We start from the raw sequence: 27,407 nt of genomic DNA, 5'->3' as shown, positions 1-27,407 counted from the left end.
TACCAAGCACATGTTAGGTCTGCACGGCACGCAAGGGTGTGGTGCTTAACATACCCTTCCACCTTCTTGGTTCTTTCGGTAAAGTCACGTAGAAGGGAAATAATACAATAATAAATATAAAACATGATAAAATACAATTCTCACGACGTTTCGGCCACAACGCAAGCAGCCGTCGTGAGAATTATTTTATTATGTTTTATTTTTATTATTTTATTACTTCCCTTCTACGCGACTTTACCGAAAGAACCAAGAAGATGAATCCCTGCAGTCACGAAAGCTTTAATTCGAAATATACCCTTCCACCTTTTTCTTAGCAGCGTTCAAGTTCAAGACATCACACTGCATACTAATTTTATACCGAGTTGACCTAGTCGAGACCCGTGCCATGCTCACGTCGGGATTGCCACTGGTATTGAGCTCGGCCCAGAATGGAACCTACGATGCGTTTTGGGATTGTACCGCACGTTGTTCGGAACAACATGTCCGACGTTCTGCTCCACGTGACGGGCGCTCCTTCGGGAAGTGCATTGCAAGCCACGTGGAGCGAAACTCGGGACACCGCACGACCCGGAACATACCACGGAGATTGAAACGGAACAACCACGAGACGCTGCGCATTGATTACAACTCGGTAACCACAGTTGTAGCCCAGTGTTCTAAGCACTCTACCTGCACTGCTTCCATTATGACTCTACAAAAAGACAAAGATTCCCCGTGTAGCCTTAACAGACTGTTGGGACAAGTGCTATTAGCCAGCACCACGCCCGGCCGCCTTCATCTCCCAAGTGCCGATGTTTACACATCGCACCAGGTACTCAATTAAGGCTGAGTCGACCTAGGGGAGGCCCAGGACAGGTTCAAATAATCGCCACTGGTGTTGGCCGTGAGCGGGAATCGAACTCGGGGCACCGGGTTCATAGCGCAGCGTGCCAATCGCTACACTACCGCTCCCCTAAACAGATTTTTGTGACGATGTGTGACGAGGGGGGGGGGGGGTGAGAAATGTGACGTCACGTGAAAACGCGCAACTTTAAATACATATAGAATTGTTATAACAACACTAATTGTTATAACAACACTCCTACATTTCGATTTAAAGCTTTCGTGACTGCAGGGATTCATCTTCTTGGTTCTTTCGGTAAAGTCACGTAGAAGGGAAGTAATAAAATAATAAAAATAAAACATAATAAAACAATTCTCACGACGTTTCGACTTTACCGAAAGAACCAAGAAGAACACTCCTACAACATCAGAGTGCAGCGCCACATTAAATACACACTACAACGACAATAGTTTAAAGTGATTTGAAGCATCTTTTAATAAAAAAATAGAAATATGGTTGGGGGGGGGGGCAGAGCTTTGTGATGTCATATTTGAGGGGGGGGGGTCTGACTATTTGTGACGCCGTGTGACTAGGGGGGGGGGGGGGTCAAAATCGTCCAAAATCGCGTGACGTCATTTATGGACGGCCCCTAACAGCACTTTCCCCAGCGCTCTGTTCAGGCTGGGGCATTTTTTATTTTTAGAATGGAAACGCGCCATCGTCCCTCGTCACGGAACGCTGACATCGATGGAGAGACGCTTCCATACGGTAATCGTGGAGTTCCTTGGCGCAGCACTCAGCAACGCTTTGTCTCCGCGGGTTCGTTCGAGTGATGTGAAGAGGCTGCCGAAGGTGAAATAACTTGACGCGTTTTAAAGTAATTTTTGATCCGTTGTTTGCAGTTTTTTTTGCGGTTGCGATTATGAGGATGAATGTTGACTTATTGTCAAAACGTGAAAAGGGCATTTGTGGATTTATTTTCACTCACATCCATCAAGAGTTACGCCGCATATTATAATTTAAATGCGAATTAAATTAATGAAAGGTGTATTTGTTGAAATGAGCACTATGGGGGAAGTAGGGGTACACATTTCTCTTGGCAGTTCTGAGCGGGTGCTGGAATGTCTCCATTCCCATGGCAAGACACCCGTTTGTTTATAGGATGACCACATTTGATATTTTACAAAGATTTAGTAATTTCTAAGAGGTTTTTTTGGGGGGTTAGATCGCGTAAATATATAAATGTGTCGTTAAACCCGCCACCACCCAACACAGCCAACTAGTAAGGGTTGTCACGTAAACAGAACGTGCCAATTCGTCACTAGTACAGCACCACCGGTGTGTTGGAGAGCCAAGCCACAACATCTACAATCTGAGTACGACGTTTCACCAGTAATTTATCAACCCCCCCAAGCAGAATTTTAATGAGCTATCTTCCAATGTTAAATAAAATGCTCCAACTACAGTGCCGGTTGGATGTACGCAGTTACCTAAGATTGTATCCCAGTACAAGGTGCATCTCGGCGCAGATCCATGGGGCAGATGGCCCGTAGGTGTCCACTGCACATTTCATGATTCGTTTCCACCTTGCTCTGTCTCGTGCCAATATGCTCAAGAAGTGCCGCATCTTTATGTCACCAATCTCTGATGTCGTCGTCAAAGCCGTTCTCTGTTTGGTCTTCCTCTCCCAATTCCGGTTCCTTACATTTTTACGAACAACTGTTAATGTTGCTGTTTTTGTCCATCCTACATATGTGTCCAAACTTAGTGGCAATTTCCTTCTCATCACTGCCTGCATCACCAGGCCTTCTTCTACACGCAAGCACGGCACCACCGCCCCTCACCTCGACGCGCAACGATCGTCATCCATCCAAGTTTCCACGAGCTCGGCATTGAACCTCGAACCGACCACGTGTTCTCCAAAAAGTCCGAACAGTTGCCACAGATCAATCACGGGACGAAGACGGCGACCTCAGACGAAAGATCCCGCGTCGCGCGTTTTCGGACGCGCTTCTGCGTCCGTCTGGAACGTTCTTCCTTCCGATATTAGGAAGCCACCGGAGCTGAGCACTTTTTAAATGTCTACCCCCAGTGCTCTTCATTGCAAGGCTCGCGGGCCACTCGCGGCCCCTGGTGGCCTCTAGTGCGGCCACTGACGTGCAGCCCTCCACGATACACAACGAGTGACAACACCCCCCCATCATCATCGTGCTGCTGCTGTCAAACCCACAATGGTTTCAGACACGTGGCGGCACTCACACTGACGATGTCTTATCGGCGGAAGTGCTCCCCCCCTGAAAATGAGTGAAGAACACAGCTCTACATTGAACACTCATATATTTAGAACAGCGTGTGTGTGTGTGTCTGTGTGTGTGTATCTCCCTTTTCGTCCTTCCCCCACACCTCCGACTCGCACGGTTGGCGACGTACGGCGCGCAAGAAGTTCAACGCAACATTACAACGCGTGTACATGCTCCGTAGCATCAAGTGGGTGACGTCAGCCGTCTCGAAGCGCATCACCATCATCAGCATCATCCCTGCTGCCAAGCAACGGCAGAAACTCGCCGCGCCGTTCCCCCTGCGCCCCCCTTCCCCCCCGGGCTCTGATGTGATCGCATTGCGCGGACGATGCATCGGTGTGTCTCATGGACACTTTCGCACTATGCCGAGCGGGGTGACTCTCCCTTCCGCCCCACGCCAGCGCCGCGAGGAGTCGCGAGCTCCCCCAGGGGAGGGGGCCTCCCCCAGGGGAGGGGAGAGGCCTGCGCACACTCGAGCAACGTGTGATGTGTGGCGCGCTTGTTCACAACGGGCGCGAGTAACGCATTCAGACGCGTCTCCTAAGAGATCGCTGCCATGCGATTTCAGAGGCATAAAAAGAAAAAGGTAAGGCCCCCACCCCGCACCCCCCCCCGCCCCCCCGTCCCCCCCACCCGCCCCGACGCGTGCTCAATGCACGCTGGGGGTGCTATCCGCGTGTCGTCGTTTTCGCGTCTCGGCAGATGTGTGGCTTTTCGCGTTTTCCCAGCGCGGCGCTCGTGAACTGCACGTCCAGAATGTTCCAAAACGGGAATGTTCACCGAGGTCCAAAGTGAGAAAGGAAAAATAAATTACTTGGCGCGCTCAGCCATTGCAACGGCTGTCGCAAAACCGACTGTCGCAAATTTGGTGCGCCCGTGCACGTAGAAATGATGCGATTTTACGTCGATGGCTGCTGAAAAAAGTAAGACGTGGATGAACACGAAGGCTTATAGTGAACAGGGAACGTGAAATGTTAATGATACAGCATTACTCCATGCACAATGCATTTGAACCGGCTTTTGATGCTCCCACGTTGAAATTGAAGCCAAGCAAGTCGTAGTAGCCATATGGGGAAATGGTTTTTATTCGTAAGCTCATGCGCCTTACCGCTCTTGCGCCTTATCATTATGCAGGCAGGGCCAAGTAAGCCGTAGCCATTTGGGGAAATGGTTTTTATTCGTAAGCTCATGCGCGTTACACTGCTCTTGTGCCTGATCATTATGCAGGCAGGGGATATTTATGGAGGGTCATTCTGTTGCGGTGACCTGCGGTATCAATGATGGCATTCTTAGGGGTGGGGGTGCTTTATTGGATTTTTCTCCGTGGATTTTGTTCCGGGGTCCACCGGTTTTCCCCTCCGTATTTAGACTCAGCTTGCGTTTCGAGTATTTGGTTGCTGTACATTTCCACGTGATAAGCCACTTCGTTGAGCTATCATTTGTGGCCAGGTTGCTTCTGAAAAAGAGCTACATAGCTCAGTGGGCCTTAGCTGGTAAAATAAAAATAGTTAATGGTTAGTTTTTTTTTTAAAACAACAACCATACAAATTTCGATTTAAAGCTTTCGTGACTGCAGGGATTCATCTTCTTGGTTCTTTCGGTAAAGTCACGTAGAAGGGAAGTAATAAAATAATAAAACTAAAACATAATAAAATAATATAAAATAAAATAATATTAAATAAAATAATGTAATAAAATAATAATATATTTTATTATGTTTTATTTTTATTATTTTATTACTTCCCTTCTACGTGACTTTACGAAAGAACCAAGAAGAACAACCATACACATTGCGCACCCTTGCCTTGGCCTGTCCCGCCCCACCCACTCCCATCACCCCCGTAATGTGAAGTAATTGTCTCTATTCGTTTTTTTCTCATAACCTCTGAGCCCATTTACAATTGTATATAACATTGGTTACAAGTATATTGAGTCCAAAATTGTGAAGTCTGAATGTATTGTAGACTCACTGTGGCAGATTGCACGCCAATGACATCGCTGGAATGATTACTGTTCACATTTGCTGAGCCGCTCTGAAAGCGATGCCTTCAGTCGGCTCAAGCCATTCCAAATGATGCCACCGACTGATTTGGTAACGGCTCTCTTTTTTTTTCTGTTATTTGGTTTTCTTTGAATCCAGGGCCTCCCGCAATAGGCACAAGGCGGCAAAGCGCCGTGCGTGTAATGGTGTTCGCACTCGCATCGCACGCCGTCGCATCTTAAACGTGTTCGTCCACGGACATCCGAGTCAACCTCTTGGCTCTCATCAACGTGACGCGGCTGAATCTGCGCTCAACAAAGGTTTCGGAATTCCCGAAATACCAAAGTGTGGCCCTTTATCCAAGCCCGAGGTTGCAAATGCAGTGGTTTTGTTATCGCACATGAAATGGCATTACAACTATGCAGCCATCCCGAAGACAAAGATCCCCCGTATAGCCTTAAGAGGCTGTTGGGGCAAGTGCTGTTAGCGAGCACACATGAAGGCCGCCACGACACACGTGGGAGGTGGGTGGCCAGCACGATGCCCGGACGCCTTTGTCTCCACAGTGGCGATGTTTACACACCGCACCAGGTTCTAGATTTGAAGCTTTCGTGACTGCAAAGATTCATATTCTTAGGTTTTTTCGGTAAAGTCACGTAGGTAAAACATTAAAATTAATAAAAGTAAAATTAAATAAAAATCACGACGTTTCGGAGGCAACACAAGCTTCCGTCTTCAGGTGGAACCGTCACAGCCGAAAAAACCTAAGAATATGGACCGCACCAGGTACTCATTTGAGGCTGAGTCGACCTAGGAGGAGTCCCAGGACCGGGCCAGATAATCGTCATTGGTGTTGGGCCATGAGCGGGTATCGAACTCGGGTCTCCGGGTTCGCAGTGCAGCGCTAACCGCTACAGCTGCCGCTCCCAACCAGTCACCCCGAACAGTCGCCCCACACACAGCCAGGCAAGCTCCGACACAAGCGGCGCGTGCGCACGTTTGCGTTTTTGCGCCGAGTGTGATCTCGATGCCGTCGTGTTTTCAGCGTCGACAGTTCTGACGAATGCAGCAGCCCTCATCTATCGCCAGCTGGCGCTGTGCTAAAAGCATAAGTAACGCGTGACCACGTCCCCCCCCCCGTCCCCCCATGTCTCCCAGAATTTTTTTTTTCTATGTTGATGCAAATATTTTTTCCGCAATGATTTCACGATATTTCTATAACCTCAGATAATTCATTTTCTGCTGGAGCTGTCTGGGGCCGAGCTCCTGAAAATATGTATCCATTCTGCACCCAAATATCAGGCGGTGGTGGAGGATGGGGGCATGGTAGGGTCTCGGAGATTGAGGAATGGGTGGGAGGGGTGGGGGTCTCAGAAATTATTTCATAAATTAAGCCCTAGGTAACCGCTCACGGGTGTTCTATTTCATAACGAGGCTCCCAGGAATTCCGTACTGCCTTGGGAATGTCTGCTATGTGTGTTCCAGAGGCTGTCAGGTCTGTATGGGAAGCTTCATTAATTTAAGAAAAGCATTTCAAGTCTTGGCTAGGCATACTGGTGCCGCAGCTGCGGTTTGACTCTCAGGGAGTCTCGTACAATGTAACTGCTGTGCTCCCGATATCAACTAAAATGTGATTTTTTTGTCAATGTTAAAGTTTTAAACGCATATCATACAGGACAGGATACACAGCATCGGCATGTATCTGTGAAATAAGAGCTGATTTGTGTTTGGTTTGTATCTTCCTCTGAAAGGCACCAAAACTCAATGAGACTGCCTGATTTGACTTGCCGAGTGAAGGGTAAAGGTGCAGCCTGGCAATGACTGCTGGCTGCAATGATTTCCACTCGAGGAAAGGAAGCTCTAGAGACCCTCTTTCGAGGATATTTGCCCTTCTCACCCACGCTCGAAAGACATCTCGGAAAATGTGGAAGTGGCTACCCACACTTTACCCTACCACATAGTGGGGGATTCGTCACGTGCTGGGTCTGTGTGGCGTTCCAATTTGATACCGCCCGGGCGGACAGAGGCAGCTGGGGGATTTAAGAAAATTGCCCCATTGTTTCAACTGCTGTGCTGGGAGATTGAACCGGCGACCTCTGGATTGCAAGTCCACGGTGCAGAAGCCTTGCGCGCCACGGCAGCATCCAATTGCCGACGACAGAGGGTCGGCAAACCAAAATAACAAGGAGGGCCTCTTTTTTCGAATTTGGTAAAAAGAAAAAAAATCTTTATATTTTAAGAGTCGCCAATGCATGTGGCGAACACGAGACGGTGGTTCTGGATACACAAGATCACGAAGCGGTCATCAAAGAGCCGTGTGTAGCTCTCGAGCGGCGGGCTTGCCAACGCCTGGCCGAGCATAGTTTAAAAAAAAGAAGTCGGCCTGAGTTTTCTCCGAACACTCCAGTTTCCTGCGCCACACAAACATGCTCAAGAAAGCACGATTTCATGGGTGGAATTATTACCTTCCTGGTTAAATAATGACCTTTTTAAATCCTTTATATTAAGTTCACTTGCTTGCGCGCTTACGACCGTGCAAATCTTTCGGTCGTTTTTTAACCCACTTCCCGTGATCCAATCGAACTGACATTTTGCACACAGACTCGTTGTGCGTGACAATTTATTTTCGTGAAATTTTTTTCCGTAACTTTACACTTTTTAGGAATAAAAAAACTGATATTTAATTACCAATTGCTTAATGGTGGCAGGCAATCATCTGACCCATAGGTGGCAGCCATCTCAAGCCAGAGGACGAGAGGACTCTAGCCGCCACGCATATAAAGGATTTATAGTGAAAAACTTTGTTTTTACGGGTTATTTTTTTTTTCAAGATTTACTCCTAGACCAAGCTTCGAGTCCAGAATCTAACACATTAAACACAAGTTACTAGTTCATCTAACATGCCCAGGAAATGACGAGTGAGCAATGTAAATGCTAATGATGCTTTCAAAAGGGATATCGAGCTGACAATTGATGACACTTTAATCGAGCATATGCTTGCAATTCCAAAAATTGCGAACCAAAATGTGCAAATTTGGACCCTCGGAAAATACTCACCAGAGGCTTCATCATTTCACTCCGGTCAGCCTAAAATTCTTTATTCCGTCTAAGTCTCGTGCTAAACACAAATTTAATTTCCATCATCAATGAACCAAATCATTTTCCTCCCGTGGCATGTGAAGCTAAAGCCAACAGCGAGCAGGCGACGTCTGCTACACATTACCGCACACAGGTGTCTGTGATATATCTCCTGCTGCTTATAGAATTATCGGGCTTCCATTTGCTCAGTTGAGCATATTATCAGGTTGTTTTCTTTCCCAATGCTGACGCACTTTTGTTTCCATAAAAATGACGCCATCAAAATAATATACTGTAAGAAGTGCAATGAAATTTTTTTTTTTTAAGAATAATAAATGTTCATTCTTTTCTTAATCCCCTAATGGGTGAAGGGCTCCACATCCTGTGGTTGTTGTTTGACCATACTTCAGCACGCTGCTAAGTAGTACAGGTTGGTGAAGACGATGCCAGACGACTGGTACAGATATCACTCACCACTAATTTCTCGCCATGGCCCGGAATCAATCTCGGGTTTGCCGGCTTTGTCGTGCAGTGCGCTCACGACCTACGACCACCCCACCGGAAAAAATAAAACCACCACAGTTCTAAAAACAATAGTAAAGGTATTTGTATTTTTACCTACGTGACTTTACCCAAAAAACTTAAGAGTATAATAGTAAAGGTGGTAAAGCGTAAGGTGCAGTCCTGCAATTGCTTGTTCAGCCCACTACTGCTGGAAAGGGCCTCCGCTATTGTGGCTCTAGAGGGACCTTTTCTCCAGGATATTTGGCCTACTCTTCCACGCTGGCTGTGTGTTTTGGAAGATGGGAGAGTACCCACACTTTAACCCCCATCACACGTGGACCTACCGATCGACTGACTGCGGAGTGCCCAGTTATACTGTCGAGTGAATAGGGACACATGGGTGTGTGTGGGGGGGGTATTTAATAAACGTGTGCCACTTTTTCAACGGTGGTGCCGGCGAGATCGAACCGGCGACCTCTGGATATCAATCTCAGTCGGATGACCTAAATCAGAAAGGATTGCAATCCAAAAATAATGCGAAACTTCATCAGATGTCTTCGTTTCACGCTCCACCATCGCACGTAACGATCTCCGGGGCGAGGGTGAGAGGTTGGTAAATAATCCGCTGGCTTCGGCGTCAATTAGGAAACGTCAGGCAACCTTCAGTCCCCCTGGTCGTGTCAATAGGAGCCGTGTTTAATTGCACGTGTCTTAAAATCTAACGGTGCAATATAACGTTCTATTAATACAATTAAACGTGTGCATGACACCCGGCTTCGGTAGGCTTTATGCGGCTTATAAAACAAATACAAACACGCGCACGAAGAATCGGGACGTGCATCATTGTATTTGTTTTTTTTCCCCTCTCTGTATTTTAGCTTACCTCATTAATAAGAGGAACAAATCAATGCAAATTTGTGCTTGGTGCTTAATTCAGGCTCGCTGGGCCCTTTCAAAGGCTTAGATTGCACAAACACAAAACAAAGATCCCCCGTATAGCCTTAACATACTTTTGGGGCAAGTGCTGTAAGCGAGCATCTAATGAAGGCCGGCACACTATACGAGGGGGTGGGCAGCCAACACCACGCCCGACCGCCTTTGTCTCCCCAGTGCCGATGTTTACACAAGATACCCATTTGAGGCTGAGTCGACCTAGGGTAGCCCCAGGACAGGTTCAGATAATCGTCACTGGTGTTGGGGCCGTGAGCGGGAATTGAACTCGGGTCGCCGGGTTCGTAGCGCATTGTGCTACTCGCTACACTACCGCTCCCCACACACACGTGCATAGGTGCATCGGTGCGTATAACGTATTCTTCACATTATGAGAGGCTCCGGAAAGTTAAGGCGCACCTCACACTTTAGACTGATTTAGAAGAAAGAAAACACTTTTGAGGTGATTTTGAAAATATGACGTCGCAGAAAATGTAGTTGAAAAAAAAGGTATCAAACATATAGTTGCAAATTATCAAGCCGAGTCAGCTGTGCTTTGTTTAGCCAGGCGAGAACTTACGAGACCAGGATTAGCCGTTTTGATTTGCAAGAGGGAACCTTGGTGGATTCTCGGAAGATGAGTGGAATCGCATAATCCAGGGAATCTAGGCGATGCTGGGGATGCAGCACTGCTATGCAGTGGAAGATGACAGCCTTCTTGCGAACCACTCTGTTAAGTGAGAAGTCACCAACCGCGCGACCACCGAAACATCGATCAACAAATCTCCCAGTTTCCAGAGCAATAACTAAAGTAATGCTACAGGTGGCTGAGTGGTAGCAATAAAGTCGCTTGCTATATTTGCAGGATCAATAAAGTTATACAAATATGGTTAATGTTGGGGGTGCGTCTTTATCACTCGGTACACACAGGACATGCAAGTGTGTGTTATAATGCGGAAAATATGGTTTGTATGTGTTGAATCACATAGTTCTATGCCTTTTAAAACCAAGATGTATCGCGTATCAAAAGTAATAAAAGGGTATTAGGGGCCGTCCAAAAATGACGTCACGCGATTTTGGACGATTTTTGACCCCCTCACCCCCCTTTGTCACACGGCGTCACAAAAAGTCAGACCCCCCCCTCAAATATGACGTCACAAAGCTCTGCCCCCCCCTCTAAATAAAACATGCTTCAAATCGCTTTAAACTATTGTCATTGTAGTGCGTATTTAATGTGGCGCTGCACTTTGCTGATGTAGGAGAAAACATGTATTAAAAAGTATATTTAATTAAGTAGAACGTGTTGACTATATTTATACTGGTAGGAACGAAGTGAACCAGCCTACAATAGATTATATTGTCCGTCCGTCCGTGTAGCAACATCGCCCCCTACTGCAAACACTTGGCAGGACCCTACAAAAACCTTTAGACTCAGTGACGCTTTCCTGGCTAAACAAGTGTAACATTACCTTATAATTCCCTGAGATAGCTTTTAATTAAAACATTTAAATAAAAAATTAACTCACAGCGGCCTAAAGCCTACAGCTAGGCCTAAAGCCTAGAACTAGGCCTCAAACTCTCCCTTCGTATCGTACCCCCGCGTGTGTGAAAGGGAGTTAATGTTTAACAATGTTACATTCCCTGATGTTTTTTTAAATATAAACATTTACATTTAAAGCTTTTACATTAATAATTAAAACATTTAAATTAAAAATTAACTCACAGCGGCCTAAAGCCTACAGCTAGGCCTAAAGCCTAGAACTAGGCCTCAAACTCTCCCTTCGTATCGTCCGATTACGTGTAGCAACATCGCCGCCTACTGCAAACACTTGGCAGGACCCTACAAAAACCTTTAGACTCAGTGACGCTTTCCTGGCTAAACAAGTGTAACATTACCTTATAATTCCCTGAGATAGCTTTTAATTAAAACATTTAAATAAAAAATTAACTCACAGCGGCCTAAAGCCTACAGCTAGGCCTAAAGCCTAGAACTAGGCCTCAAACTCTCCCTTCGTATCGTACCCCCGCGTGTGTGAAAGGGAGTTAATGTTTAACAATGTTACATTCCCTGATGTTTTTTTAAATATAAACATTTACATTTAAAGCTTTTACATTAATAATTAAAACATTTAAATTAAAAATTAACTCACAGCGGCCTAAAGCCTACAGCTAGGCCTAAAGCCTAGAACTAGGCCTCAAACTCTCCCTTCGTATCGTCCGATTACGTGTAGCAACATCGCCGCCTACTGCAAACACTTGGCAGGACCCTACAAAAACCTTTAGACTCAGTGGGGCTTTCCTGGCTAAACAAGTGTAATAATACATTATGTTTATATTCTTTTGTTATTCGTTCCTACCAGCCCACCCCGCAGGGACCTGTTTTAAAGTTGCGCATTTTGATGTGACGTCACATTTCTCAAACACCCCCCCCCCCGGTGCGTGATGTCATTTATGGACGGCCCTTTACATTGTACAGTCTGTTCTCCTATAACGCGTGTTATCCCAACGCGAATTGGATATAACACTGTGAATGTATTAGGGGACAGTTTTCATAACGTGGATGCGAATTGTATAGAACGCGATTGAGCGAACGGAACGACGTCGCGCGAGTAGGAACAAGGCGTTCGTGCGCCTGTCTCGGCGCAGCGTCACGCGAGTCGGGATGCTGCTGGATGCTTCTAGACGCTACCCACGCGCCTCGGTCTTTGTTCAGCCTGCGTACGCGTGTCACGCGCTATGGCGGACTGTGCTTTACCCTACATTATTATCGCGCGATTTTTCCATAACGCAGTGGTGTTCTCCAGGAACGCAACATACTTCCGCGTTATAGGAGAACAACAGACTGCTATCTATATGTAAATGTGAAGTTGAATAGTTATATTTGCATGCAATTTGATTCACAACGCACTATATGGGTGCGGGCGGGCGAATGGACTTCGTTAGGTTAACCACGAGGGCTTTGGGTACAGAAGCGACAGCCGCGAGCACGTGTGCCAACGTGTCCCCTGATTGGCGGAGAGAACGTGCAGAAGAGAGGAACTTTAATTATTCATGCGTTTATTTCAGCCACTTAATTGCGTAAACCTCTTTTGAATTTGGCAATTTATTCCGTGGCCTGGCCACTCGTGAGTGATGTCAATATGTGTTTCGCTCGTTGCATAATAATACACACGAAACAAACACGCAGAATTGGAAAGGACACGCAGTCCTGTGTGATTATCATGATGTCTTTCCGCAGCAAAATGTGCCGCTAAATGCTTCACAACAGGGCTCTGCTCTCCACTGCCCACTTGCAATTTCCAATCCGAGGATAATGAACATTCAGAAATGGGTGTGAAAACACAAAGATTGCGCGCATTAATCCCTTGAACAAGAATTGGGGATCGGTAACAGAGGCTTTTGCCGTTGCAGCACCAACGTTGTCGCCTCGCCTTAGCATCCGCACATATTCCTTTCAAAAATATATCCCGAAGCGGAAGATTAGTGCTGGATACAGTCACGTTGACAAATGCGATTTGTAAGTGTGATCATTACCTGCGTACGGATTGTTCAACGTTAAAGTGACATTTTACTGAGGGCCTACTACTGCATCGTGTTATCCTGGTGTGGTCTAGGAACTGTTTTGTAGTGCTGCCTTGCCCAAGCTGGATAAATCGGACTTACTAAATTAAGTATTTCTTTATCTACATTGAGTGACTCGCTTACCATCTCTATTTTTGCACTTCTATGTTTGTTGTTGTTCTGTTTGCTGTTGTAACTCGCTGACCCGTCCATTCTGGACATCTTTGCAAAAGAGCTTCATAGCTCATCAGATTCCTCCAGTCTAAATATAGATTTTGATAGACAGCTGCTCACCCCGAGCTATGAATGCTCTGACACGTTCGGCATCGTCTTTGTGCTGTTCGCCTTTAGGCGTTCTCTGATCTGACACTGGTGAGGCTAGGCCGCAAATAAGGCTGTCTCAATCAGTTTCAAAGTCAATGCATAATTATCAGAGTTTATTTCCACCGCAAGTACCGAGTGTGGGTCAATGCAGTCTTGCTTCCACGCAAAAGGTGTCTGTTTGGTGTATGGACTTCTTAACACCCGCTCTATTGCCCGACAGGGTAAAACTTATTCTTGTTTTTTCACAGATTCTGACTACACCGTGGCTGCTGCTGTGTGTGGTTAACTAAATCGCAAGAATTGCATCTCCCTGCCGTGTGAAAAGGTGAGGACACAAAACTCAGTAGGGGCACGGTGCAGTCGATGTTTAAGAAACCTTCAAACAAAGCGCTGGGCAGAGTAAGTAACGATATGATGATTATCCTCGTCACGTGCCTTCGTCAATGGTGCGTTCTGCTCGAGCGCTCATCCACAATGTTTGATGAGAGGCTGAAAACAAAGGCCCCACGTGCAAATATTTTACCAATTTTGTTTTGTTTTTACTTCTTCTTGGTTCTTTCGGTGAAGTCACGTAGAAGGGAAGTAATAAAATAATAAAAATAAAACAATAAAATAATTCTCACGACGTTTCGGCTACAACGCAAGCAGCCGTCTTCAGGTGAAAGAACCAAGAAGATGAATCCCTGCAGTCACGAAAGCTTTAAATCGATTGTTTTTACTTGATGATAAGAATTTAGAATTTGTGGTGGGTGGCAAATCGACAGCGGTCAGGAATGAGTGGCTTCTCGATTGGCACGGTTGGCTACGTGCGGTGCGAAAGAAGTTCAACATACATGCTCCCCCCATGGAAATGTGGAATTAGCACCACTCACTGGCTCATGGCTACCAAAAAAGATGAGCGGCCGCTCCTTTGTGCATTTTAAAATTCGATACAACATCGCATATCCCACTGACTCACAAGGTTTTGGCCGATATGAAAGGTCAGTCATGTCTACACCTATATATAAGATGACAGTTACACCTGCACCGACCGTGTGTGGTCAATTGGTAAGGGGGGATACGTGATGGTCGGGTATGTGACGTTTTTACAAAATATGCAGTTTTTTGCAAAAAAAAAGCGAACTGAAATAAGCTTTTACACCATTGGAACCTCATTTGCCAGTAAAAAATATGATCATTGTTTTTTTACCCTTCTATCTGGCAACAAAACTGACACCTTTTTTTTACAAGGAGTCATGTTTGCATAGACCACAATACCTGCAGCCATAATGCAAACAAAAAACATAACTGGCGTCATCTCGTCCAACCCATGTGAGACTAGGCTCTAAGGAAAGCTGTCTCGGGTGTGGACCAATCAACTTCAAGGACAGTGCATATATTATCAGAGTTGTTTTTTGTTTGCATTATGGCTGCAGGTATTGTATGCAAACATGACTCCTTGTAAAAAAGGTGTCAGTTTTGTTGCCAGATAGAAGGGTAAAAAACCAATTATCATATTTTTACTGGCAAATGAGGTTCCAATGGTGAAATAATCTTGTTAAATTAACACCCGATAAAATAATGACAAATGCCTTCGTGGAACTGCAACAATCGACTATTCACCTTTGCACTCGTGATTTCTTTGCGCGTGTGCACAAGATTCGTCACCTTGCCTCGCATCTCTACGCGTGAGTCAACATTCTGGGCCACGTGGGCTGCATTCCACATCGATGCACCCCTCGCGCAAAGACAATTTAAAATCTCAATTTTGCCAGCACGGCTAATTCCATATGAGTGGACCATTACCGTGGATTAACAGGGTGTGTCTGCAGGTGACACTATAGGTTTTCAATTAAGTTCGAGCCTTCATGAGTCACATAGTGTTTCGGGTTCTGTGTGTCACAGTGAGCCCAGGAACAAATGCATTGCTATGCAAATGTGCCGCTGCACGGTGCTGCATTGATGTTAATTGGTTCACGCGGAAATCTGGGGCAATCCAGCCCGCCCGAAGTCAACAGAATATCACCCGGATTGTTTAAATATATATCAGTCGAGCAATATGACATCATATATACAATACCGTGTCCGGCTCAGAACATAGTTACATACAATGCATAATTTTATAATTACTCTTATGCAACGTAGAAGACCACTGCCTCAAACGTCAGCCTGGTGATGTGGGTGATATATTTCTGTTATATATATCCTGGTGATATGGATGGTGACGTGATGGTGATTCTGCTGTGGAGGTTTTTATTCTTGTGCTGTGTGGCTCTCTGATGTTTTTGGGTTGTGCCCCGTGCGTTATTTTGCACGATGTCCGACGTTTCGCTCATTGTACTTGGAGCTTCTTCAGCAACTGCACTTGCGACAGGAACTGATGAAGATCCCAGCAGATGTAGCGAAACGTCGGACATCACATCGGCAAGCTATAAGGACAGCGTTGATGACGAACGTAATGAATTGTTTTTATATGCATGCTTGTGCATCATTGCAAAAGCAGTATCTTATATATTTTGATTGAATTATACACATGTACGCTATACATATATTTTGATAGTTTAAATCACAATTTCTATAATAAATGTTTTAACAGCTTCAGCATCATAGGTTATGAATAATATATAATTCTACACAACCACGTTTGCTTAATTGGTAAAGGAAGTGAATTTGTCATGCAATTCTCAAAGCGTGATAATCATACGCAAACATTAATGTATGCTCGAGATGTGTGCATCCTGGGGCGTCTGGCTCCACATTGTTAGTAGGTTAATAAAATAACGTTGTCACATCTGTAACAATGCAGCCACGTATGATAATTGCGCAAGACCTTTTGCCAACCCACTGCTGGATGAAGCCCTCACCATGCCATCATGTCAGTCATGGGAGTTGTTTGACGGTGCTTCACCATGCTGGTCAGGTCGTTGACGTCGTTAGCCATGGTTGGGAATCGAACTTGAGTTTCACTGGGGTTCTCACACGGTGCTCAACACTCCTCCGACACGGCTTGTACCCACAATGAGTATTAAGCAAAGGAAATCGTTGTTCTACGCCTTATATCTTAAACAACAAATAGTAATCAAAAGTTTTTGGGCATTGTTGTTTTTTGGTGAGATTGGAGAGGGACCGTGGGGGAGGGGAGGACAACACACCCCCCCGTATCGATTCCAATTCAGCAGCGGGGAACAAAAAAATCCCTCGAGCCAGTGACGCCGTTTGCCCCCGCGCCGCGTGACATTCCCACCCAATGTGACAGAGGCGCGGCCCTGCAATTCCTTACTCGCGCCAATGCTGGCAGAAGGACCTCCGCTAGAGGGGGGTGTTAGAGAGCCCCCCTCTGAGAGGATGTTTTGCCTGCTCTTTGACGCTGGACAGATATTCTCGGAGGAGGTGGGAGGACCCACACGTCGCTGACATTACGTGCGACCTCGAGATCGACGGTGGCGAGATGTTATCTGTCTCGCCTGCTATGCAGGAGGTCGTGGGTTCAATCCCGACCACCGTGTATTTGGAGTTTGCGTGTTCTCCCCGTGGTCGCGTGGATTTTTATCCGGTCCTCTGCATTTTCCCTCCACATTTAGAAACGTGCGTTTAGAGTATTTGGCTGCTATACATTGTTCACGTGCTAAGCCACTTCGTTGAGCTATCATTTGTGGCCAGGTCGCTTCTGAAAAAGAGCTGTATAGCTCGGTGGGCCTTACCTGGTAAAATAAAAATAGTTGAGTTTAGTTGCAACATTTGAAATGTATTTAGCCATTTATACTGCTGTGAAGAAACACTGCGGCATTGTGCCATGGTATATGCCATCGTGCTTTCTATATTCAGTTAACTTTTCTACATTCATATCTTTAAAACATCAATGCTTTATATTCAATTCTTACCAATTTGTTCATCCAATGGTGGTTTAAGTTCTCTCCACGCCATGTCGGTTGTTGGGTGGGGACGGGTCTGTTTGACCATACTTCACTGCATAGTTCAGTGCGACATGATGACGGTCGTGAAAAAGAGAGTGGTGGGGGGGGGGCAGGATTGACTCGGGTATCACCTGCGACTGATATCAGCCATGGCCGGAAATCAAACGCGTTCACAGCGGAACTTGTCCATCAGAATGCATGGAAAAAAATGTAAGCAAAATTGTCTTTGTCAATTCCTGCAATGCTCCGAGTGCAACAGCACATGCTGTTTTATGGCGTTCCAGTATAGCACGATCAGTGTTTACCATTCATCTACATGCGTCGGGCTACACATTCATTCCGGAGCAATTGTGAATCCATAAAGGGACAAACCGTGCCCTTCTATTTATTTTGGTGATCTGCAACATGAGAGCAGATGTCATCATCGGCTTAGATATTCCATCCGTGCACAACTGCAAACTATTTCGATGAAAAGTTATCGCTTCACTACTTATTTGGAAGCCACTCCAGCTTTGTATTTTAAAATCTAGATTGAGAACTCATTACATCTTGATTTAAAGCTTTCGTGACTGCAGGAATTCATATTCTTTGGGTCTTTCGGTAAATTCACGTAGATAGGATCAAAGAAAATAACAAAAATAACAAAAAACTATGACGTTTCGATCGCAACGCAAGCGGTCTTCATCAGGCTGAAGAAAGAGAGGAGAGCTGCTGAAAAACGTTTGAAATGGGTGTAGCCCAAGGGTCATAAACGAAGTGGGCGGGGCTATTGATGTTAATGTGAGAAATTAGCATGTTAATGTAGGATCGCAGAGCTGCATTCAAAGTACCTTTGTCTTGGAGAAAAAAATGTTGTGTGAGCCCACCGCATTAAAACAATGATCAGCCACGGCCGAGGTATTGCTCCTACCGTGTTTCAGATCTGCCTACTGCCGCAGACACAGCTTAGTTCATGAAGCCCATCCATATTTATAGACACAGACACATTAATTCTAGATTTGAAGCTTTCGTGACTGCAATGATTCATATTCTCAGGTTTTTTCGGTAAAGTCACGTAGGTAAAAACATTAAAATTAATGAAAGTAAAATAAAACAAAACAAAATAAAATTCACGACGTTTCGGAGGCAACACAAGTCTCCGTCATCAGGTGGGACCGTCAACTTGCTTATAAGGGATTACATCTTGAATCATTGCTTCACTTGATGCAGCTAATCTGGCTGTGACGGTCCCACCTGATGACGGAGACTTGTGTTGCCTCCGAAACGTCGTGAATTTTATTTTGTTTTGTTTTATTTTACTTTCATTAATTTTAATGTTTTTACCTACGTGACTTTACCGAAAAAACCTGAGAATATGACACAGACACAATTTCAACCGAGAAGATGGGTACAAACTGAGCAATCATTGGAACGACGTTATTAACCAGTTTAAGTCATAACTGGCTGTGATGTTTCCATCCTACCTTCCGATGTTAGTTGTTATATGCGGCTCTTTAATTTTACGTTAACAGCTTCAATTTCTCAGCCACCTCATGCGCCGACGTGGCTGCGACTCTGCGATCTTACATTAACATGCTAATTTATCTCACATTAACATAGCCACCAATGCGTGCTAGTGGTGGAGGTCGCCCTCTGATCCTACATTAACATGCTAATTTATCTCACATTAACCTAGCCACCAATGCGTGCTAGTGGTGGAGGTCGCCCTCTGATCCTACATTAACATGCTAATTTATCTCACATTAACATAGCCACCAATGCGTGCTAGTGGTGGAGGTCGCCCTCTGATCCTACATTAACATGCTAATTTATCTCACATTAACATAGCCACCAATGCGTGCTAGTGGTGGAGGTCGCCCTCTGATCCTACATTAACATGCTAATTTATCTCACATTAACATAGCCACCAATGCGTGCTAGTGGTGGAGGTCGCCCTCTGATCCTACATTAACATGCTAATTTATCTCACATTAACATGAATAGCCCCTCTTCTTGGTTCTTTCGGAGAGCAGGTCTGTCGAGTAGACAGAGTCTGAATGACTCTGTCTACTCGACAGACCTGCTCTCCACCTGAAGACGGCTGCTTGCGTTGTGGCCGAAACGTCGTGAGAATTATTTTATTGTTTTATTTTTATTATTTCCATTCTACGTGACTTTACCGAAAGAACCAAGAAGATGAATCCCTGTAGTCACGAAAGCTTTAAATCGAAAATTAACATGCTAATTTCTCACATTAACATGAATAGCCCCGCCCACTTCGTTTATGACCCTTGGGCTACACCCATTTCAAACCTTTTAAAACTGTCTGCCTCAGCAGATTTCCTCTCCTTTTTCAGCCTGTTGACGACCTCTTGCGTTGCGATCGCAACGTCGGAGTTTTTTGTATTTTTTTGTTATTTTCTTTGATCCTATCTACGTCACTTTACCGAAAGACCCAAAGAAGATGAAAACTCATTTCTTTAAAACGGCTCTATTGTTGTTCGGTTTGTTGTCCTTCCGCCGCACCTCCGGGTAGCACGGTTGGCTACGTACGGTGCGAAAGAAGTTCAACAAACATACATCCATCTGTGTTTGGACAATGGTCTTACCACTCATCTATGTTTGCGGCCCTGAGCTAGTCGTGGTAATTCCACGTTCCCATGGCAGTGACCACGCATTTCATTGATGAAGCTTGTTTACACAAAGGCACAGATACAAACACATATGCACGCACATATTGACCTTTTAGCCTTTTTCTTTTTATATATCGAGAGAGAGAGATTGCAGGTGCAAGTGCTGCAAAGACCAGCACAACTCCCAATCGAGTGGTGTCGCCGGTGGACGGTCCCGACCGTCTTTGTCTCTCCAGTGCCGACACGTAAAGCGACAGGTCGTGAAGTGAGGGCTAAAGGCGCGCACCCTCACACAGCAGACACTGACACACCAATACACATAGCAAGTCAGACAATGCAAAACACACGAAGATACTGTTTTGCCTTTTAGTATGTTGGAATCTGCATATACTATGCCGTAGAGTATAGCGTATGTAGACAGCGAGCACCTATTTAAGCCGAGTGATAAACACATGGGGGGTGGTGGGGTGGCGAGCACCACGTCTGCGAGTGTTTGTCTCCCCGCCTGCTCATTTACGGCTGAGTCGACCAAGAGGAGGCTCAGAATTTTGTACAGATATTCGCCACTGATGTTGGCCGTGAGCGGGAATCTAGCTCGGGTCGCCGGGTTAGTAGCACCGTATTCAAATACTGTAAATACATAACAAGATAAAGACCCCCCGTATTGCCTTAGCATACTGTTGGGGCAAGTGCTGTTAGTGAGCACCTATGAAGGGCGGAACGCCACACGAGGGGGTGGGTGGCCAGGACCACGTCTGGCTGCCTTTGTCTCCCATTTAGCGTTGATTAGACACCAAACCAGGTACTCAATTGAGGCTGAGTCGACCTAGGGGAGGCCAAGCACCGGCTCAAACATTGACCGTATTGGTCGTGAGCGGGAATCGAACTCGGGTGTCTGGATTCGTAGCGCAGTGTATTAACCATTGCACCATCGATCCCCGTATGCATACATATACAGACTTCACACCCACACACTTGTTCACAACAGCCGCGGTTCGCCACCAAGTCCGTTGACGTCACCACGGCACTTGTGCCAGGCTAGGTGCACTTTTGGGGCCGTCACGTGCAGTGGCGAAGACTCGCTGCTGACAGAATGTCAAGGGACAAACGCAGGTGCCATGAGTTGACTGAGTGAGATGACTGGTAAATGCACCAGCTGTGCTCTCTCATGTGCCAACTTGCTGCGTTTTATCCGCCCCGCCCTCCGCTCGTTGTTGTGAGCGTTATTCCCTCCGCCCTCCGTTGTTGCTGGAGGGCGACTGCCTCCAACTGCTCAGTAGCGTCCTTCATGAGCCTCCTCCACAGAGGCCAATCTTGACACCGCCGGTACCAGTCATCGGCAAGTCCACTCAGCTTCACATCCTCCTGTAACACATCACTCCATCTCTTCTCTAGCCCGTGCCGCGCCCGTTTAGCTCCCTCGATCCGGCCAAACAGAAGCGGTCCCACGTGATGACGGAGACTTGTGTTGCCTCCGAAACGTTGTGATTTATTATTTTATTTTATTTCCATTATTACTTTTAGTAATTTTATTTTTTACCGACGTGACTTTACCGAAAAAAACCAAAGAGTACAAACAGTGGTGGCTGGGAATGTGGGCTACATGACCCAACCAAAGCAACCTCGCCTGCCGGAGGAACTCACTTATTATGGGATCTATGAAGGATCTGTGTGAGCTCCTCACGTAATCCAGTCTGGTTAAACCAGGAGGGAATGTAGGCAGGTCAGCATGAACGTTTCACATCGGCGCAGATGTTCCTTTCAAGGGCTCCACGCTTGGGCATGCACTCAGGCACACTGACACAACACAAATAAAAAACACAAACATACAAGGGAAAGATTTCCCATAAAGCCTTCATATATTATTGGGTCAAGTGCTGTTAGCGAGCACCTATGAGGGGGGTGAGTGACTAGCATCACGCCCGACCGCCTTTGTCCTCCTTAGTGGCGATGTTTACACACCGCACCAGATACTCACTTGAGGCTGAGTCGACCTAGGGGAGGCCCAGGACCGGTTCAGATAATCATCAACCGGTCGTTGGCCGCGAGCGTAAATGGAACTTGTTCGTAGCGCAGCGCGCTGCGAACAGCTACTGCACTCCCGCTCCCCACACACACACAGGCACACGCAACTTTAAACACATACAGACACGTTAACTCACCCGTGCTATAACGCACACACGCACAGACACGCGCTCGCACGCACACGCCTTGCACATTCACACACGCGTCTGCGCTGGGTTGCATTACCATCAAACCCGCCCCGACCCAACCCCTTCATCCTCCAACCACCCAACCCAACCAAACCGACCCAGATCACCCAGCCACCCCAGCCCTCATTCATATATATAGCAGAAGACTGACAGAGCGCGCCGCTCGCTCGCTCGCACTCCTCCTTCTCCTCTCCTAGCCCCCGGTGACTTGTGTACCAACATCATCCACACACACACACACCCCCCACACACCCCGAACGCCGCCGCCGCCGTCGTTCCCCGCACGCATCAGGGGAGAGGAGGCTCCGGACTGCGTGGTCCCATGCGCTCCATCGCGAACGGGCTGTGCGGCATGCTGCGTCCTCACGAGGAGCAGTTGGTCCTCTTTCAGTACCGGTTGGTAGTTTCACTTCTCTCACTGCGTTACCCCCCGTTGCCTGTAACTTGACTGCGTACTCAGCTGTGCCGTGGGTACTCGTGTTGATATTGGGGGGGGGAGCGGTGGCGCCGATGGTTAGCGCGCAGGCTCAGCAAGCGAACGTCTTTCGCGATCCGTTTGGTCGATTCACTTTTTGTGCGCGCGTTTGTTTACGGCTGGAGAGCACGATCCACGCTTCAGCTTGATGCGTTTTTAAACTCCCATGTGTGGGTGGGGTGTCGCGCGCGCGCGCGTGTGTGTGTGTTCATATTGGCGAGGAGCGGTGGCGCAGTGGTTAGCGCAGCACGAGCAGTACAGATACTGTTCCAGTTAGAGCCGGCTGGTAGTTTTACTACTGAGGGCGAATACTAACTCTCTAAGTACGGTGCGCGTGTGTGTACGTGTACGTGTTGGTGTAGAACGTCTGGATCGCAGTCGTGCTTAGCGCACTGCGCTACGGACCCAGGCGGACTTGGGTTCGATTCTCGGTCACGGCTCTCTAACATCGATTGCGAATATATGAACCGTCGGTGTGTTTCGGCGCGCGAGTGGCTTTGTCTGCGTGCGTGTCTGTGTGTGAATGGCCGTGCGCGTGTGTTTAAGTGTGTGGTTGTGGGGAGCGGTAGTGTCGTGGTTAGCGCTACGCTGCGCTACGAACCCGGCGACCCGACTTCGAGTCCAGCTCACGGCCAACACCGGTGATGATTATCTGAACCGGTCATGGGCCTCCCCTAGGTCGACTCAGCCTCAAATGAGTACTCAGTACGGTGTGTAGTAAACATCGCCACAGGGGAGACAAAGGCGGCCAGGCATCGTGCTGGCCACCCACCCCCCTCGTGTGCCGTGCCAGCCTTCATAGGTGCTCGCTAACAGCACTTGCTCCAACAGTCTGTTCAGGCTATACGGGGGATCTTTGTCTTTGTGTGTGCTCGTCAGCTGGAGAGCGGTGGCGTCATGGTCAGAGCCGGCTAACGTGAGTGCGCCCGTTGCTGGGACTTTTCTAGATCGACTCGGCGTTTAAATGAGTATCCTTGGTGTGGTGTGTAAACATCACCACCGGGGATACAAAGGCGGTCGGGCGTAGTTTTGGCCATTTCATCCCCTCGTGTTCCGTGCCGACCATAATGGGTGATCCATAAACATCACCTTGCACATACAGTCCGTGCAGGCTACACGGGAGACATTTGTTTTTTTGTCATGCTATGTTAGCCGGTGCGCATTATAGTGGCAAGTGTTGCTAAAGTGTGACCTGGTCTGAACCTGCTTGCCATCGCTATAGACTCGGGCGCCTGTTGGCAGCGTGGACGTTAAGTGCTGGGAGAGACAAAGGCGGACGGGCGTGAATTGTTGTCGTTGTTAACGCCACTCCCCTGCGTGCGCCTGTCAGCATTGATGGGTGCTCATCATCATCGGTGCTTATTATTGTCATCATCATCGGTGCTAATTATTATCATCATCGCCGTGCGCTCGTCTGTTTGGTGGAGTCGGGCGACCAGCGGCAGTCGCTGTGAACAGCCCTGAATCCCGGGGGCCACTCGCCTACGGCGTGTGGCCAAAACCCAGGGGGGCACGCCACGCGTGGCGAGGCTGCGGTATCAATGATGGCATTCTCAGAGGTGCGGGCGCTTTATTGGATTTTTTCTCTCCGTGGATTTTGTTCCGGGGTCCACCGGTTATTCCCTCCGTATTTAGACTCAGATTGCGTTTTGAGAATTTGGCTGCTGTACATTTCCACGTGATAAGCCACTTCGTTGAGCTATCATTAGTGGCCAGGTTGCTTCTGAAAAAGAGCTCAGTGGGTCTTAGCTGAAAAAATAAAAAATAGTTACTGGTTAGTTGTTATTAAATTTAAATCAACAACCATACATTCTAGATTTGAAGCTTTCGTGACTGCAAGGATTCCTATTCTTGGGTTTTTTCGGTAAAGTCACGTAGGTAAAAAATTAAAATTAATAAAAGTAAAATAAAAATAAACTAAAAGCTGTATCAAGTGATACAGCTATCGTGCTGTGACGGTTCCACCTGAAGACGGAAGCTTGTGTTGCCTCCGAAACGTCGTGATTTTTATTTTATTTTTTATTTTACTTTTATTAATTTTAATTTTTTACCTACGTGACTTTACCGAAAAAACCCAAGAATAACAACCATACACATTGCACACCCTTGCCTTGGCCTGTGCTCCTCCACCCCCCTCCCCTTAATGTGAAGTAATTGTCTCCATTTGTTTCTTCTCATAACCTCTCAGCCCATTTAGAATTGTATGTGAGATTGGTTACAAGTACATTGAGTCCTAAATTGTGAAGTCTGAATGCATTGTAGACTCACTGTGGCAGATGCCTTACCTGGTAAAATAAAATATAGTTGCGTTTAGACCTGTGGTTGTCACCCTTTTTTGGCTACTCTACCACCTCTGGTTGGATTTAGTTTTAGCATCCTTGCCTGACCCAACATGGTTCTGAGAAAAAATTTATGCATCATGGACATCAATGTTTTAACACATTTGTGAGGCATCCTCGCTCGCTCGTAACTGCAAGCGAATAAACAAATTAAACGGAAGCTTTGCATGCATGACGCAATTTGTTCTCGCTCACTGGTTGCTCTTGTAAACCCACATTATTAGGATAAATTAGTTTATAAAGGCGTTTTATATCGTCCTAGGTTACCATATGGAGTTACATTTTATCATAGTTATTTTATATTGGTAGATTCATAGATTCATGATTCTCACGTATGATATATATTTTTTATAAATCACCTTACATTGCCACGCTTACCCCCGAGGGATCAGCATACCCCCCCCCCCCCAGTTTGAGACCCACTGCTTCAGACTGTGTGCGAATTAATCTCTCGCTGAACACACCTGACGCAGGGTGGGTTGTGGTCACGTTGGCCCCCGCTGTGGAGGTTGGCCTGCCCGGTAAGCGGAACTTGCGTGTTCAGAGGTGCCAGCTAAACAACACTTGGCGCCTTTATACTAGTACAGGGTTTTTCCAAAAAAAATGAACCCGATTTGAAATCGCTATATCTCTGAAATTGGGTCCATAATTTTGAAACACCCTGTATATATCCTAAGGCGAAACGAGAAATCTTTGTGATGATGATGTGGTGTGGCTGTCGGCACAGTTGGTGTTTTGCATGCACGGTATTGTAATGCAAAACATGTTATCTGGAACAACAAAAACATTGACAATGCGATAGAGGAAGCGAGTTCAAAGGAAACGCGAATATTAGTCTCAGAGCTGTCCGGGCACCTCGCTGTGTGGACAACTGAAGATTTCCCATAAATCTGCTTTGTAAAAGCAGAACGTGCTCATTGATTAGATTCATCATTGTGTTCACAAAGAGCAGGTCGTTTGCCTTTTCATGCAAGGTATGAAACATTCAAGTGGAACATTGATCATTGCCTTGGCATCGATTGAGATTGTTTTTCGCATCATCATCATCTTATCGTCATCATCATCGTCGTCGTGTGGAATGTAATAAAAAAGCATGTTTTTTTTCTTCTAGATTTGAAGCTTTCGTGACTGCAAGGATTCATACTATTAGGTTTTTTTTTTCTCGGTAAAGTCACTTTACCGAGGAAAAAAAACTAATAGCATGTGTTTTGTTATTGTCAAATTTTCGAAAAAGTGTTGACAACAGACATGTGATACATTTCACACTCTATAATGAGCATGGCTTTTCATACGTACGATTAGTATTTTTTTACTTTCTTGTGTGAAAGTATTTACATTGTGTGTCTTTATTCTTTGACGGTTATTCTATTAACACGTTAAAGCCTGCCGTTCGCCAGTTAGTCTTGTGGTCTGTGTGCCACTGAACCAGTTTAATGATTATTAGACTTATTACGAGTAATTTCCAGCCCTCTTCCAGTCCACTACTGAAGGCCATCCAATGCTGTGCCAGTCAAGGGATTTGTTCAAACCATAGTTACTCACGCTGGTCAGTGCTAGTTGTAGGCTGCAACTACCGTGTACCCGGGACCAACTCAGATATTCCTCTCACGCTGATGTTAACCGTGTGGCCGGGAGCCAAACTCGGGATTCGGTAAAGTCTGTAAAGGAGTGCATTAACCACTGTGCCACTGCTGCTCCATCCTCTGTGGAAGCCAATTTACACAGAATTAAATGCTCAATTGACATCGCTACCTAGTATGCAGAAATTTCTCTGGGGAATTAATACAGTGCTCAAAATTAAATGACGGAAACCCCGGGGGAATTTCTTTACAGCTGCATGTCATTGTTGTAAACCTCATTGCCAATGTTTAAAAGCCAATTGACGATACACTTTAAAACACTGGAAGAACAACACAAAGATTGCGTGTATTCACGGGCAAAGTGTGTTCCTGCCCCAGTCCTTTCACATTCCCACAATGGAGCCCGACTCTCACGAAGAAAAAACAACCGTTATCTTCCCACCAAAGGGTTACTCGTTTTAATGAGCCACAGAGGAGGGCCTACGCTCAGTTGATCCCTGACCCAAGATTTGACCTCAAAAGCTTTCTCATTGTGAGTTGGGCACATTGCCACCACCACCCATACGTGCCCATGCACGTGAATGCGTGCAGCCTGTGTTTAATTTGTTACCAATTCACTGCTGGATGAGGGCCTCTCAAACCAGTGTTGGCCGTGGCGGTTATTTCGGGATTCCTTCACGCAAAGTGAATGCGGGTTGGTGACGGTTGGGACTTGGGTTGTGCTGCCCTGCCCTCTATTGCCCATTGTGCCTGTTATGATTGACTGCTGCGCAGAGTGATCACACTTGTTCAAG

At 46.4% G+C, this 27,407-nt stretch overlaps 1 protein-coding gene across 3 annotated transcripts in view; it reads left to right on the top strand.

Annotated features, from left to right (window-relative positions):
• Positions 1-3,404: 3,404 nt before the first annotated feature.
• Positions 3,405-27,407, top strand: part of TRHDE (thyrotropin releasing hormone degrading enzyme) — a 222,708-nt gene continuing 198,705 nt past the window's right edge. Inside the window, exons 1-2 of one of the 3 annotated variants that reach the window (XM_078863596.1) lie at positions 3,619-3,709; positions 13,750-13,826. Coding sequence is in view for 2 of the 3 variants with exons in the window: in XM_078863594.1 (XP_078719720.1) it covers positions 3,486-3,709 (224 nt within the window). In the remaining variant the exon portion in view is untranslated. Of the gene's footprint in view, positions 3,710-13,749; positions 13,827-22,383; positions 22,616-27,407 lie in introns of those variants that run through there. The other 2 variants (XM_078863594.1, XM_078863595.1) reach the window with 2 other exon arrangements.

The sequence above is a fragment of the Lampetra fluviatilis genome, chromosome 16 (genome assembly GCF_964198595.1).
Source record: "Lampetra fluviatilis chromosome 16, kcLamFluv1.1, whole genome shotgun sequence".
NCBI classification, from domain to species: domain Eukaryota; kingdom Metazoa; phylum Chordata; class Hyperoartia; order Petromyzontiformes; family Petromyzontidae; genus Lampetra; species Lampetra fluviatilis.
Note: the sequence above shows the minus strand (reverse complement) of the source record. Positions and strands in the feature narration are given on the sequence as shown.